This window comes from Rhinatrema bivittatum, chromosome 3, assembly GCF_901001135.1.
Source record: "Rhinatrema bivittatum chromosome 3, aRhiBiv1.1, whole genome shotgun sequence".
Taxonomy (NCBI): domain Eukaryota; kingdom Metazoa; phylum Chordata; class Amphibia; order Gymnophiona; family Rhinatrematidae; genus Rhinatrema; species Rhinatrema bivittatum.
The window spans coordinates 28243849-28256389 of record NC_042617.1 but is presented as its reverse complement, the minus strand read 5'-3'; the positions used below and the strand labels follow the sequence as shown (position 1 = coordinate 28256389).

Here is a 12541-nt window from a genome sequence, read left to right as displayed (position 1 = left end):
AGTGGACTCTGATAGAAGCCTCATAGTCGATCAACTCGTTGGAGACGCGAGTGATCAGGCTGGTGTTGCAACACTTTCTTCCAATTCTCCAGGGCAAGGCAGTCAAAGTTCTTTCGGACAATGCAATGGCAGTAGCACATATGAATGACTAAGGAGGCACCAGGAGTCGGGGTGTATCCGCAGAGACAAGTCTGCCATTTCCTGTGGGAAGAGCAGAACCTTCTGTTACTGTCAGCAGCCCACATTGCAGGTCAGGAGAACATGCAAGTAGACTTTCTCAGCAGGACTCTCCCGGACCCAGGGGAGTGGGAACTGAGCCTGGAGGTTGTTCAACTTCTCACTCAATGGTGGGGCCTACCCCACATTGATTTGATGGCAACTTGCAGAAATGCCAAGTTCCCTGTGTTCTTCAGTCACTGGAGAGACTTCAGTGCTTTGGGCATCAATGACCTGCTTCAGTCATGGCCAGTAGAAGAGCGTTTGTACCTCTTTCCAAATAGCCTTTCATCAGCAGGGTGCTTTGCAAAGTGAAAGTATCATCTAACCAGGTGATCTTCGTGACTCCAGAAATGGCATGGAGACCCTGCTATGCAGACTTGATGCGGCTCAGGATCCACTACGTTGCCGGAGGTTCTGGGTCTGTTGCTTCAGGGTCCGGTGGTTGTGGAGGATCTGGGTTGATTTTATTTTATGGCTTGAACAGAGATGGTTGTGCAGTAGAGGCTATTCTGCCTCCATAATCTCCATCCTGTTAAAGTCCAGAAAGATGCCCACTTCTTTGGCTTATATTCGAGTTTGGCTTTTATTTGAGAGCTTCTGTGAGGAGTTTTCAGTCTCCCCTTGGAGAGTTGAAATTCCTTGCATCCTGGCTTTTTTGTAGAGGGGCCTAGATACGAATTTGGCCTTGAACTTCATCAAAATCCAGTTGGCAGCCATCTCATGTTACAGGGGAGGCGTCTAAAGGGTGTGTCAGTGATAGGGCACCTTATGTTGCTTGGTTCCTTCATGGAGTTAAGCGGTTGCTTCTACCCTTTCGTCCTTTTTTTTCCTCAGTGGGATCTCTCTTTGGTGCTGAAGGTGCTGAAGGCACATCCCTTTTAGCTGCTGAAACATGTTTCGCTAAAGGATCTCACTCTAAAGTCTATTTTTCTGGTGGCTGTTTGTTTCACCAGGAGGATTTTGGAACTTCAAGCCCTCTCCTGCTGCAATCCCTTTCTCGTCATCTCCTCAACTGTGATTGTTTTTTCCCTATTCCATCTTTCTTCCCAAAAGTGAATTTGTTCTTTCATATCAATTAGGCAGCGGCGGACTCACGATGTTGGACCGGCCCAGGTATTCGCCGCCCAGGCCGGCCCAGGACATGTCACTTGCTCTGCCGAGCGCGGCTCTGTCAGAGCCGCGCACACAGACCACGTGACTGGAGCGATCGGCCCACCAGGGGATGCCCGATCCCCCGATAGGCCAATCTGTCCTTGCAATTAGGTGGTGTCCCTCCCAGCTTTCTCTTGGGAGAAGCAAAGGAATGAATTCAGGCTTCTCAGATGCTTGGATGTTCGCAGGTGGCTTATTCACTATTTTGAGATGACAATTGAATTTCGTAATCTTGAGAGAATTACATTGGCTTCCTATTAAATGGAGAAGTAAATTTAGACTTATGACCTTAGTTTTTAAATTTGTACATGATCTCTCCTCTTGTGCTTTCAGCGACTTGATAAGACCGTATGTTCCTTCCCGTGCTATATACTTCACCCAATCTTAATTTGTTGGAGGTTCCATCTGTAAGGAATTTCAAGCTAGCTAGAACTCGAGGGCGTGCTTTTGCTGTCGTTGCTCCAGGTGAATGGAATAAAATTCCACAGGAGGTGAAGCAGCTGGAAGAGTTAAAAGACTTTAGAAAAGCGTTGAAGGCAGTCTTTTTTCAGATAGCATTTGGATGATGCTTGTGTTTTAATTTGCAGCTTATCAACAATGATTTTGTGTGTTATTTTATATATAATTTTATTGTCTATTTTTACATTTTTTTATTGTTATTTGTAATCCGTGCCAAACTATTGTATAGAGGCAGTGGAATAAAAGAATTTTAAATAAATAAATATATATATAAATAAAGTAAATCTGACAGGTTGCTCCCCTGGTACAATTCCCTCGCCTTTCTCCAGTTTCTTCCATACCCTGCAATTTTAAACACATCAGTCAGCATCTAAAACAAACAATAGAAAAACGGAAAAATATAAACCTTGACTTTAATGGTAAAGATTTTACACATTCTGGGTGATATTCAGTCACGGAGTGGCTAATTGAAGTTACTAGATATAGCTATCTGGCTAACTTAATGGGGTTATTCAGCGGTACGGCAGGATCGCTGAATATACCAACTATCTTAAAGTTAGCCGGATAAGTATATCCGGCTAACTTTAGGACAGCCATACAGCACGACCGGAGTTAGCCGCATAAGTTATATGGCTAACTCCACTTATCCCCAAAACGAATCCTGCCGGCCCCTGGAACACCCCTGACTTATGCGACTAAATTCTAGAGGTATAACTTATTATGCCGCTAGAATTTACATGCATGTGATGTTTAATCTCACCGCTAAGTCATTTAGCTTAATTGTGCGCTGAGTGAAAAAGAATTGTCTCTCATCTGTTTTAAATGTGCTATTTGCTAACTTCATGGAGGGCCTCCTAATCCTTATATTATTGGATTTAAGTTATTTGCATGGTGTGCTTCAGAAGTTCTTCAAGAAATTCACTAATGCATGCTCTGCTAGAGAAAATATCACGGAGTAGGCAATTTTCAAAGTCATGTGCCTTTGTAAACTGACCTGGCTGAAAATTGCCTTCACCTTTCCCATCTGGAACTATGCCTGTACTTTCAGCCATATTAAAAAGAGCTGTTTCCAGGGGCATGTTGAGGTCAGGTGCATAAAACAGCCCATGTACTTGGTGAGGTCAATATTCAGACACAATCCAGATAGCAAAGTTAGCCGGCTAAACTTATCTAGCTAACTTTGGAGACATACTCAGTAATACAGCCGCACCACTGAATATAGACGGCTATCTTAACGTTAGCTGGCTAACTTTAGGACAGCTCTTTCGCCATACCAGACTTACAGAATCATTTATAAAATTGCGTTAGGGCCTTATTGCGGGTGTTAGGTCCCTAACGCCCACGATAATGCCACAACTCATGCGATAAATGCATTTCGAGATGCATATGCAAATTTTTAAAATTTACTCAAAAGGGAGGAGTTTGGGCGGAGTTTATGGAAATGAGGGGGTGCCTAACATTGCGTGCGATAGCGCAACACATGCCATCGCGTGTTTTAATGCCTCAAATAGCTACACCTTTTTTCCTGGCGTTAATGCTGTGCGTTATTCCCAAACTGGAATTTACAGTTAAAATCACAAATCATGTTGAGAGAGAGAAAGAGAGAGCCTCTGTGGAGGCCCACTGAATTTTGAACTTTTTATACCACTGTAAGAGGGGGCATTATGAACTCGGAGTGAGGTTTGTGGGGGTGACTTGGGGTTTAGGGAGTAATTTTACCTACACAGTCATACGTATAAACAGCACAGTATTCTGGCAAAATTTATAGCAAAATGATAAATCTAGGTCTTAGCTAAGTTATCCGGCTAACTCTGAATGTCAGAGTTAGCTGATTAACTGATCCAGCTAATTCATCTCCTCTCAGTTACGTTCCTGAAACGCCCCTAACTTGTGCTACTTATTAGCTAGCTAGAAGTTAGCCAGATAAGAGCCCAAACAGTCATTAAAGCCAGCTAACTTGTGAGTTAGCCTGCTAAATATTTTTTAATATGAACCTTTGGATTTCCCAAGGCACATTTGATATTTTACTCTTTCTTGGCCACTCGGGCAAATAGCATGTTCAAAGAAAGCGTGCCTTTTGTACATGCGTACACGCGTACACGCTGCTAGATAATTATCAAAGAGAAATGACCTGGTGGCTCTCTTTTCAAAGTTAACTGTGAAGAATGCATGTTAAAAGCGTCCATGCACTGTGCAACTATGGGGTTACTGAATACTGCACCCATAAGGAAAGAGAGAGAGACACACACAGGTTTCTGCCTCCCTACGTCCAACAAATACCTCCATTATTTTTACCAGCAAAGGCGGCTTCTATTCGCCAAGAGGGAATGGTGCAGCCCAGATTAAGGCAGAAAAATTAATTAACTCGTAAATTAGAAACAGTAATCTCACGTGTAGGGCTTGGTAATGTAGTTTCTGCGTTATTTATTTATTTATTTAAAAATTTTTTTATTTATTTATTTAAAAACTTTTATATACCGGTATTAGTATGCATACATCATACCGGTTTACAATGTAACTTAAAAGGCAGAAATTATAATGAACAGGGAGGGCGAACAAGGAGGAGTATACAAAGAGCAGGAGGTGGAGGAATTAAAGCAATAAATAAAACTGCGTTTTATTTATAAATAAATTTTTATTTATAAATTTTTTTATTTATAAATAAAACTGCGTTAGTCTAACTGCGTTAGTTTTATTTATAAATAAAACTGCGTTAGTCTCCTTAGATTTGTAGAGACAAAAGTAACAATCTGTAGATGACACATTTTCACTGGATATTCTTTAGTGCATCCATGAGTAGATGATGAGAGTTAAATTTCTTTTCTAGAATGCATGGGAATGAAGGTCAGTAAAAAAAAAAAAAAATCATAGGTATTACCTTTTTATTGGATCAATTTAATATATTTCTTACCTAGTTACTGTAGCAATCCTCCCTTCACCGATCAAAGCAGAATGGGCGGCTGTGGCCTGAGGAAGGGAGTGGAACCCCTAAAAGCTGCTCAAGAAATGTTATGAAGTTAGGCCAGTGAAAAAGGGGTCACTTAACTATGGTTTTGTCACTGACCTTTCTTTCCATGCTTTGCAGAACTGAAAATCATTGGCAGAAAAAAAAATGTTGCAGGCCCAGAAAGAGAAATCTGAATATCTTTGCACGCAAAGTGGAAAGTACAAAATATGGAGAGTTTGCCTCTTGCAAATTATTTGCAAAAAATACTCCTTTTTCAGTCTTCATTTGTGTTTCCGTGCTCATAGAAGCATATTGTAAATGGCCAGATGGCGTTGCATAATCTTTTGCCATAATGCTGTCTGTCTTTCTTTGGTTATAATGCTGTCTGCCTTTCTTTGGTTATTGTTATCCTGTTTTTCCCTCTATCCCTTGTTACAATGTATTTTCCACACCTTTTTGTTAAAATGTGAACCGGCATGATGTTTCTGACTAATGCCGATATACAAAAGCTGTTAAATAATAATAATAATAATTTTTCCCTATTTATCAGTTTCCGCATTTCTCCTACAAATTCTACTACTGGGATTTTTTTTTCTTTTTTGATTGTGCAGTTTTGCATTCCCCGCCCTCCCCGGTGAAAGCCTTGTGGGAAATGCAAACTAGATAAACATCTTGCAGAATAACTTCTGCAGTAGAAAAACTGCGTCCTTTTCATGCATCCTTATGACCAGGTATGCCAGCAGTGAAGAGCAAAGTTCCTTTTCTTACCCCTTGATCCCGCGCTTTGTTAGTTAAATGAAGATTTAATTGTTTGCTACAGAAAAAAAACAAAAGGGAAGACCATCAGCAAAATTAACAAAGTTGCTTTGACAATGAAAATAAATGATGCCGAAGCTATTCTGCTTTGCTTTTCATCAGGGCCAAAGACTGGATGCATGCCAACTGCAAAAGCTGCTTAATGGGGTATTCCTGAAAGGTATTTGTTTATTTATATATTTGTTCACATTTCTTTCTTGCCCTATACTTAAAACACTCTAGGGGACAGATTTTCAAAGGGGTACGCGTGTAGGATACGCGCGTACCCCCCAAAAACCTGCCCCAACCTCCCCCTGTGCGTGCTGAGCCTATATTGAATAGGCTTGGCGGCGCGCACAAACCCCGGGACGGGCGTAAGTCCCGGGGCTTTGCTAGGGAGGCATGTCGGGGGGTGGCGCAGTGTTCGGGGGCGTTCTGGGGGGGTGTGGTGCCGGTGCGGGGGCATTCCAGGGGCGTGGCTGCAGCCTCCAGACCAGCCCCTGGACCGGAACATGGTGCGCAGGCAGCTGGCCCGGTGCGGGCAGGCGTAACTTTTGTAACAAAGGTAGGGGGCGTTAGATAGGGCTGGGGGGGGGGGTGGGTTAGGTAGGGGAAGGTGCAGGGGGGGTGGAAGGAAAGTTCCCTCCGAGGCCGCTCCGATTTCAGAGTGGCCTCGGAAGGAACGGAGGCAGGCTGTGCAGCTCGGCGCTCACAGGCTGCCGATTTTGCACAGCCTTGCGCGCGCCGACCCCGGATTTTAAAGGATACGTGCGGCTACGCGCCTATCTATTAAAATCCGGCATACTCTTGTTCGCGCGGGCGTATTTTATTAAAATCTACCCCTAGGTGTTTTACAAATAAATAAAATAACTTGCAAAGCAATGCAACATCAATGTAACATACCACATCAATTCCATCAATGCTAGACAGACAGCACATGCTTTCCATAGATTAATCCATGTCAAACACGTATCAGAAAACAATATGCCCCACAGGGCAGAACTTACCACAGAATTCCTATATCCTTCTAGCAACCAACGATTACCCAAAATATATCCCATTTTAAAAGCAATTCCCCACCTCAACAGAAGGAGGTTCATATTCCAATGCTACTTAGCCGGTTCCCTGTACGTACCCGGATCAGTCCAGACGGTGGGTTATGTCCCCCGTCCAGCAGATGGAGTCAGACAAAAACTTCAGAGAGTGCTGCCATATAAGCCAGCACACCCACTATCCCTCTTCAATATATTTCTGACTCCAGCAGATAGGAGCAGGGGAACCTCGGTTCCCTAGCACACTGTTTAAGTGTTTCTTGTCTTTTTCTTCTCCTTTGCAGTGTTGTAGAGGGATCAAGTTTCTCTAGTTCAAAAAAAAACAAAAAACCAGGTTCTCCATTTTAAACTTGCAGACAGACCTGTTTCTCTCCCTCTGTCTGCTGTCTTTGGTCTCTGCCTCTCTCATGTAGCTGGCCAGGGTAAGTTGTTTAATTTCTTTCCTTTCAGGATTTTTTTTCGCCGGTCCAGCCACTGGGGGTGCACGTTGGAGGTTCCAACTTCTCCCCCCCCCCCTGCCGCGTCCCAACCTGCGGCCCCGAGATGCACATTCCCTGGGGCTGCTGCCCGCTGAGAGGTCATATTCCTCGGCGGGCCCGGTGGAGATCCTAGGGTCGGTGGGGTTTTAGAGCGGAAGCGTTCCCTGCTCACCGTGGCACTGCCTGCCTTTTCTCCGCGGTCCCCTCCTCCCCTCAGGCATGCCGAGGGCTTCAACATGTGCAGGGAGCCAGGGTCCAGGCTGTCCCGCGAGGGGATCTGCACGAGTTGCCTCCCTGGTGGGGAGGGCACCTCGCAGCCGGCGGGTGGTTCAGTTTTGCGCGGTCAGGCGTGTCCCTTCAGGCAGCGACAGGCCCCGCTCCCGCTTAGTGTGGGAACGGTGGCCATTTTGGATCAGGAGCCGATGGACCCGATTACCTCTGCGGAGAAAGCAGAGGCTACTTTCTCCCTTTTGCCCCCGATCCTTACACCAGTGCCACCTCTGGATCCTGTTTTACCTTCGAGTGATTCTTCATCTCGGCCCCCCCCCCCAGGTCCACCCCCATTTTCCACGAATTTTGTGCTACTTATGCACAATGCCTACTTAGCCAGGATGTCCCAGCCGCTGGATCTCACCCCTGGACCCCCCCCTCCCAAAGTGGCACAGACAGCGGACCCTCCTCCCGGGGGAGCCCCCCAGGGAGTAGAAGCTCTAGGGGGGGGGGGGCTGCAGGCATCCCCCAGGGGCCCGCCAAAGTGCGTCTGGTTCTTCCCCTGCGGAGGGGGCGGATCTGGTTCCAGACCCTGCCCTGGATGATCCATTGCTCGCTGCCCAGATGGAAGGAGATGACCCTAGGGTGTTGTGGATTTTCCAGAGGGATGAGCTGGAAACCTTGATCCTGCATTTCCTGCAAGAACTGGACATTGAGGCCCCTCTGGACCCGTCTGGCCCCGCTCCCCGAGGGAAGTAGGGAGACCCCATGTTGGTGGGGCTCTGCCCACCGTCTAGAGTTTTTCCTACTCATCCTGCGTTCCTCCAGTTGTTATCTAGGGAGTGGGATTCACCCGAAGCCTCCCTCAAAGTCAGCAGAGCCATGGAGAAGCTATACCCTCTCCCTGAGGATTTCCTCCATCTGCTCAAAGTCCCAATGTCGACTCCACTGTCTTGGTGGTCACCAAACGCACAACCATCCCGGTTACAGGGGGCACAGCGCTGCAAGATCTTCAACATAGAAAGCTAGAGGTCTATCTCAAGAGAGTGTTTGAGGTTTCTGCGCTGGGTGTTCGGGCGGCTATCTGTAGCTCGCTGGCACAAAGAGCGGGCCTTCAGTGGGTGCAGCAGCTCCTCACTTCACAAGACCTACCACCGGAGGAGACACGTCAGGCAGACAGGTTGAAGGCCGTAATTGCCTACGGGGCGGATGCCCTGTATGACCTCCAAGGAGTCCTGGCCAGGTCGATGGTTGCGGCGGTTTCGGCTCGACGCCTCCTTTGGCTCCGCAACTGGTCGACAGACTCCTCATCCAAGACTCGGCTGGGATCCCTCCCTTTTAAAGGAAAATTCTTGTTTGGGGAAGATCTGGACCAGATTATTAAGTCCCTCGGAGAGAATGTGGTGCATAGGCTCCCGGAGGATCGGCGCGGACTACTAGATCATTCAGTGCTCCAGAAGCCGGTTCCGCAGTCAATGCCATTTCCGCACCATGAGACAACAGACCCCTTGGATGCCCTCGTCCAGCTCGCAATCCTGGTCCCGTCCCTTTTGAGGGCGCAGACCTGCCAGGGACGGGGTGGCCCACAGAACATCCTCCAAGCCTTCTCAATGATGCCAAGCCGACCCACTCCTCGATCCCCAGGATTGGGGGACGGATTTCTCTCTTCTACGAGGATTGGGTCTGGATCACGTCGGATCAGTGGGTCCTAGATATTCTAAAGCAAGGCTACACATTGGACTTTGCTCGGCCCCCAAGGGACAGGTTCCTCTTCTCTCCCTGCGGGTCACTACAAAAATAGCTCATTGAACGCCAGACGCTCGACCGGCTCCTTGCTCTCGGGGTAATTATCCCAGTGCCCCCCCACAGAAGTGGGCTGCGGCCACTATTCGATCTACCTTGTGGTCCCCAAAAAGGAGGGCACTTTCCGCCCAATTCTGGATCTCAAGTCTGTGAACAAGTTCCTCAAGGTCCCTCACTTCAGGATGGAGACCCTGTGCTCGGTGATTGCAGCAGTCCATCGGGGAGAATTCCTGGCCTCTCTGGACCTCATGGAGGCTTACCTTCACATTCCTATCCTCAAAGTGCATCAGTGCTTCCTCAGGTTCAAGATCTTAGGTCAGCATTTTCAATTCCAGGCCCTTCCTTTCGGTCTGGTGACTGCCCCACAAACATTTATGAAGGTTATGGTGGTGGTGGTGGTGGCAGCTCTCCGCCGAAAGGGAATCCTTGTTCACCCTTAACTAGATGACTGGCTCATTCGAGCGAAAACCTTGATCCAGGGTCATCAGGCGGTCAACAGAGTGGTAGAACTCCTCCAATCCCTTGGTTGGATCATCAACTACACCAAGAGCAGTCTTACTCCATCACAGTTGTTAGACTTCCTGGGAGTGCGGTTCGACACGGCGACGGGCAAGGTCCTCCTGCAGCCGGATCGGGCCCAATTGCTAACGGCGCAGATCCAGCGCTTCTCTTGCCTCTTTTCCCACAGCTTGGGATTATCTGCAGGTACTGGGATCCATGGCATCCACTATTGATCTAGTACCCTGGGCTTTTGCGCATATGCGTCCACTGCAGAGAGCGTTACTCTCCCGCTGGAAACCATTTTCATTTCATTTCATTTATTAATCGCCTAACACTTAACAAGGCCTAAGCGATATACCAGAATACATACATAATAAAAACAAAATAAAATACAAACAACAAATTTCAGCTTCACAGAAACCAAGAAGCAAAATACCAAATATTAATGGTACATTTACTGTTGTAGGCATAGGAGCATATTCCAAAAATGGAATATTCAATTATTAAATCATATTTACTTTAATAAACCAGTGTCGCGGGAGTTCCAGGCCATCCTTCCACTCCCACGACTTGCCAGGGACAGTCTACTCTGGTGGCTGGACCCACTCCACTTGGCGCAGGGAATGCCCTAGGACACTCTGGAATGGGTAATAGTCACCACGGATGCCAGTCTCTCCGGTTGGGGAGCAGTCTGCCAGAAGAGGTCCATGCAGCGACACTGGACGACGTCTCAAGCGGCTTGGCCGATCAATCGCTTGGAGACCAGAGCGGTCCGACTAGCACTGAAGAGTTTTCTTCCCCTCGTCCGCCATCGGGCGGTCAGGATTCTCTCGGACAACGCGACCACGGTGGCGTACATAAATCGCCAGGGCGGCACGAGAAGTCGTCATGTCTCATTGGAAACGGACAAGCTCATGGAGTGGGCGGAACTCCACTTTGCCCGGTTGGTGGCCTCACACATCGCAGGAGTGGACAACATTCAGGCGGACTTCCTGAGTCGTCAACGTCTCGATCCCGGGGAGTGGGAGCTCTCCGAGGAGGCAATGCAGCTTCTCGACCGGCATTGGGGAATCCCTCATCTGGACCTCATGGCGACAGCTCGCAACGCGAAGGCACCTCGATTCTTCAGCCGCAGAAGAGAGCGCAGCGCAGAGGGCGTGGATGCGCTAGTTCTGCCGTGGCCCCGTCACCTTCTCCTCTACATGTTCCCACCGTGGCCCCTAGTGGGCAAGGTCCTCCGAAGAATTGAGGTTCACCAGGGTCCGGTGATTCTGGTGGCACTGGAGTGGCCCCGTCGTCCATGGTTCGCGGATCTGATCAACTTGACGGTGGACGGGCCCCTCCGCCTAGGTCATCTATCGCACCTCCTACGCCAAGGGCCAGTATTTTTCGACAGGGCAGATTGCTTCTGTCTTGCGGCTTGGCTTTTGAGAGGTGCAGGCTAAGACGCCGGGGTTATCCGGAGGCCGTGGTCTCGACCCTCCTTCAGGCTCGGAAGAAGTCCATGTCCGTTGCTTATGTCCGTGTGTGGAAGGTTTTTTTTTTTGAAAATTTTTATTTAAGCATATATACAAACAAAGAACCAACTGGTATACACTCCACAAGGCATAATGAGAAATAAATACATCCCTTGTTAAACAATATATACTATCACAATGAGATCATACAAATAACTCATAGTATATAGATCAACAATATTAAACACTCATGAAACAATGAGAGAGAATTGCATCTAAACTTCAAAGAAACCATGTAGTGTGCCCAGCAGAAAATGCAATCAAGTTTACCCTTTGTTCCCCCTCTATCCCCCCCCCACTAACCTCCCCCCCCCACCCTTCCAGAACATCTCTAAAGAAATCCGTTTCAACTGTTCAGACCTGACCCTTTCTGCCTGTCCATTTACAATAGGGGTCCCAAACCTCGTGGAATTTACGAACACGGTCATGCTTCACTGCTGTTAGATAACCCATATGATACACCTTATCAAGCCTTGTAAGGACCTGTGTTTCAGATGGGACATCAGTGCTTTTCCATCTATAAGCAATTTCACATCTGGTAGCAATAAATAATTGTAACACGAGCAATCGTTGTGCATCTCGAAGCTGCCCTCCCACTAAGCTTAACAAGCAACCTTTGGGGGACCTAGGAATACCCACCCCCGTGAAGTCAGTGGCCAGCTTCGCCATTTGCTCCCATAGATTCTGTATTTTAGGGCACGTCCACCACATATGATAGAAGGACCCCCTGGCTCCACAGTCTCTCCAACACAGTTCACTAAAGTTCTTGTTCATTCTGTGCAGCCGGTCAGGGGCTAAATACCACCTATAAAGCAATTTGTACCCATTTTCTTTTATGAGAGCAGAAACAGAACTTCTACCCATAACCATATGACATTGCTCCCAATCATCATCTGAGAGCTCTTCTTCCAGGTCTACTTCCCACTGCCGCTGATAGGACGCTTTGAGCTTAGGTCCACTATTGAGAAGCGCATAAAGGCGGGATATCGGCCTTTTCAAGGGCCTAGCTTGTGCACATATTGATTCAAATATCGATCTACCCTTACCGAGGTCTGCAAGAGCCCCTTCCGCTCGTAGAAAGTGAACAATTTGTAAATATGGGTACCAGTCTCCCTGTGATAACCCATGGGAGGCTTGCAGCTCCGGAAAAGGAATCAGTTGGGACCCAGAGACAAATTGACCTACTCTCGTGAGATTCAATTGGTTCCACCGAGTGGCAAAAGCGGCATCCAACCCGGGACGGAACCCCGGATTCGAGAGAAAGGACGTAAGTGAGTAAATCCCCTTGGGGCCAGTCAATCGGCTGCGCCGCTTAGCCCACAATCTGAGAACCCCTTGAGCAAATGGGGATAGCGTACCTCTAAGCATCCACCTGGCATCCCTACTCCAAATTCTATCCACTAATGT

At 47.5% G+C, this 12541-nt stretch overlaps 1 protein-coding gene across 2 annotated transcripts in view; it reads left to right on the top strand.

Annotated features, from left to right (window-relative positions):
- The window catches only part of LOC115086740 (calpain-13-like), a 221206-nt gene that overhangs the window by 151019 nt on the left and 57646 nt on the right, over positions 1-12541 (top strand). For both annotated transcript variants that reach the window (XM_029593020.1, XM_029593021.1), the window contains exon 16: positions 5696-5753. In XM_029593020.1, coding sequence (XP_029448880.1) covers positions 5696-5753 — 58 coding nt within the window. The remainder of the gene's footprint in view (positions 1-5695; positions 5754-12541) is intronic.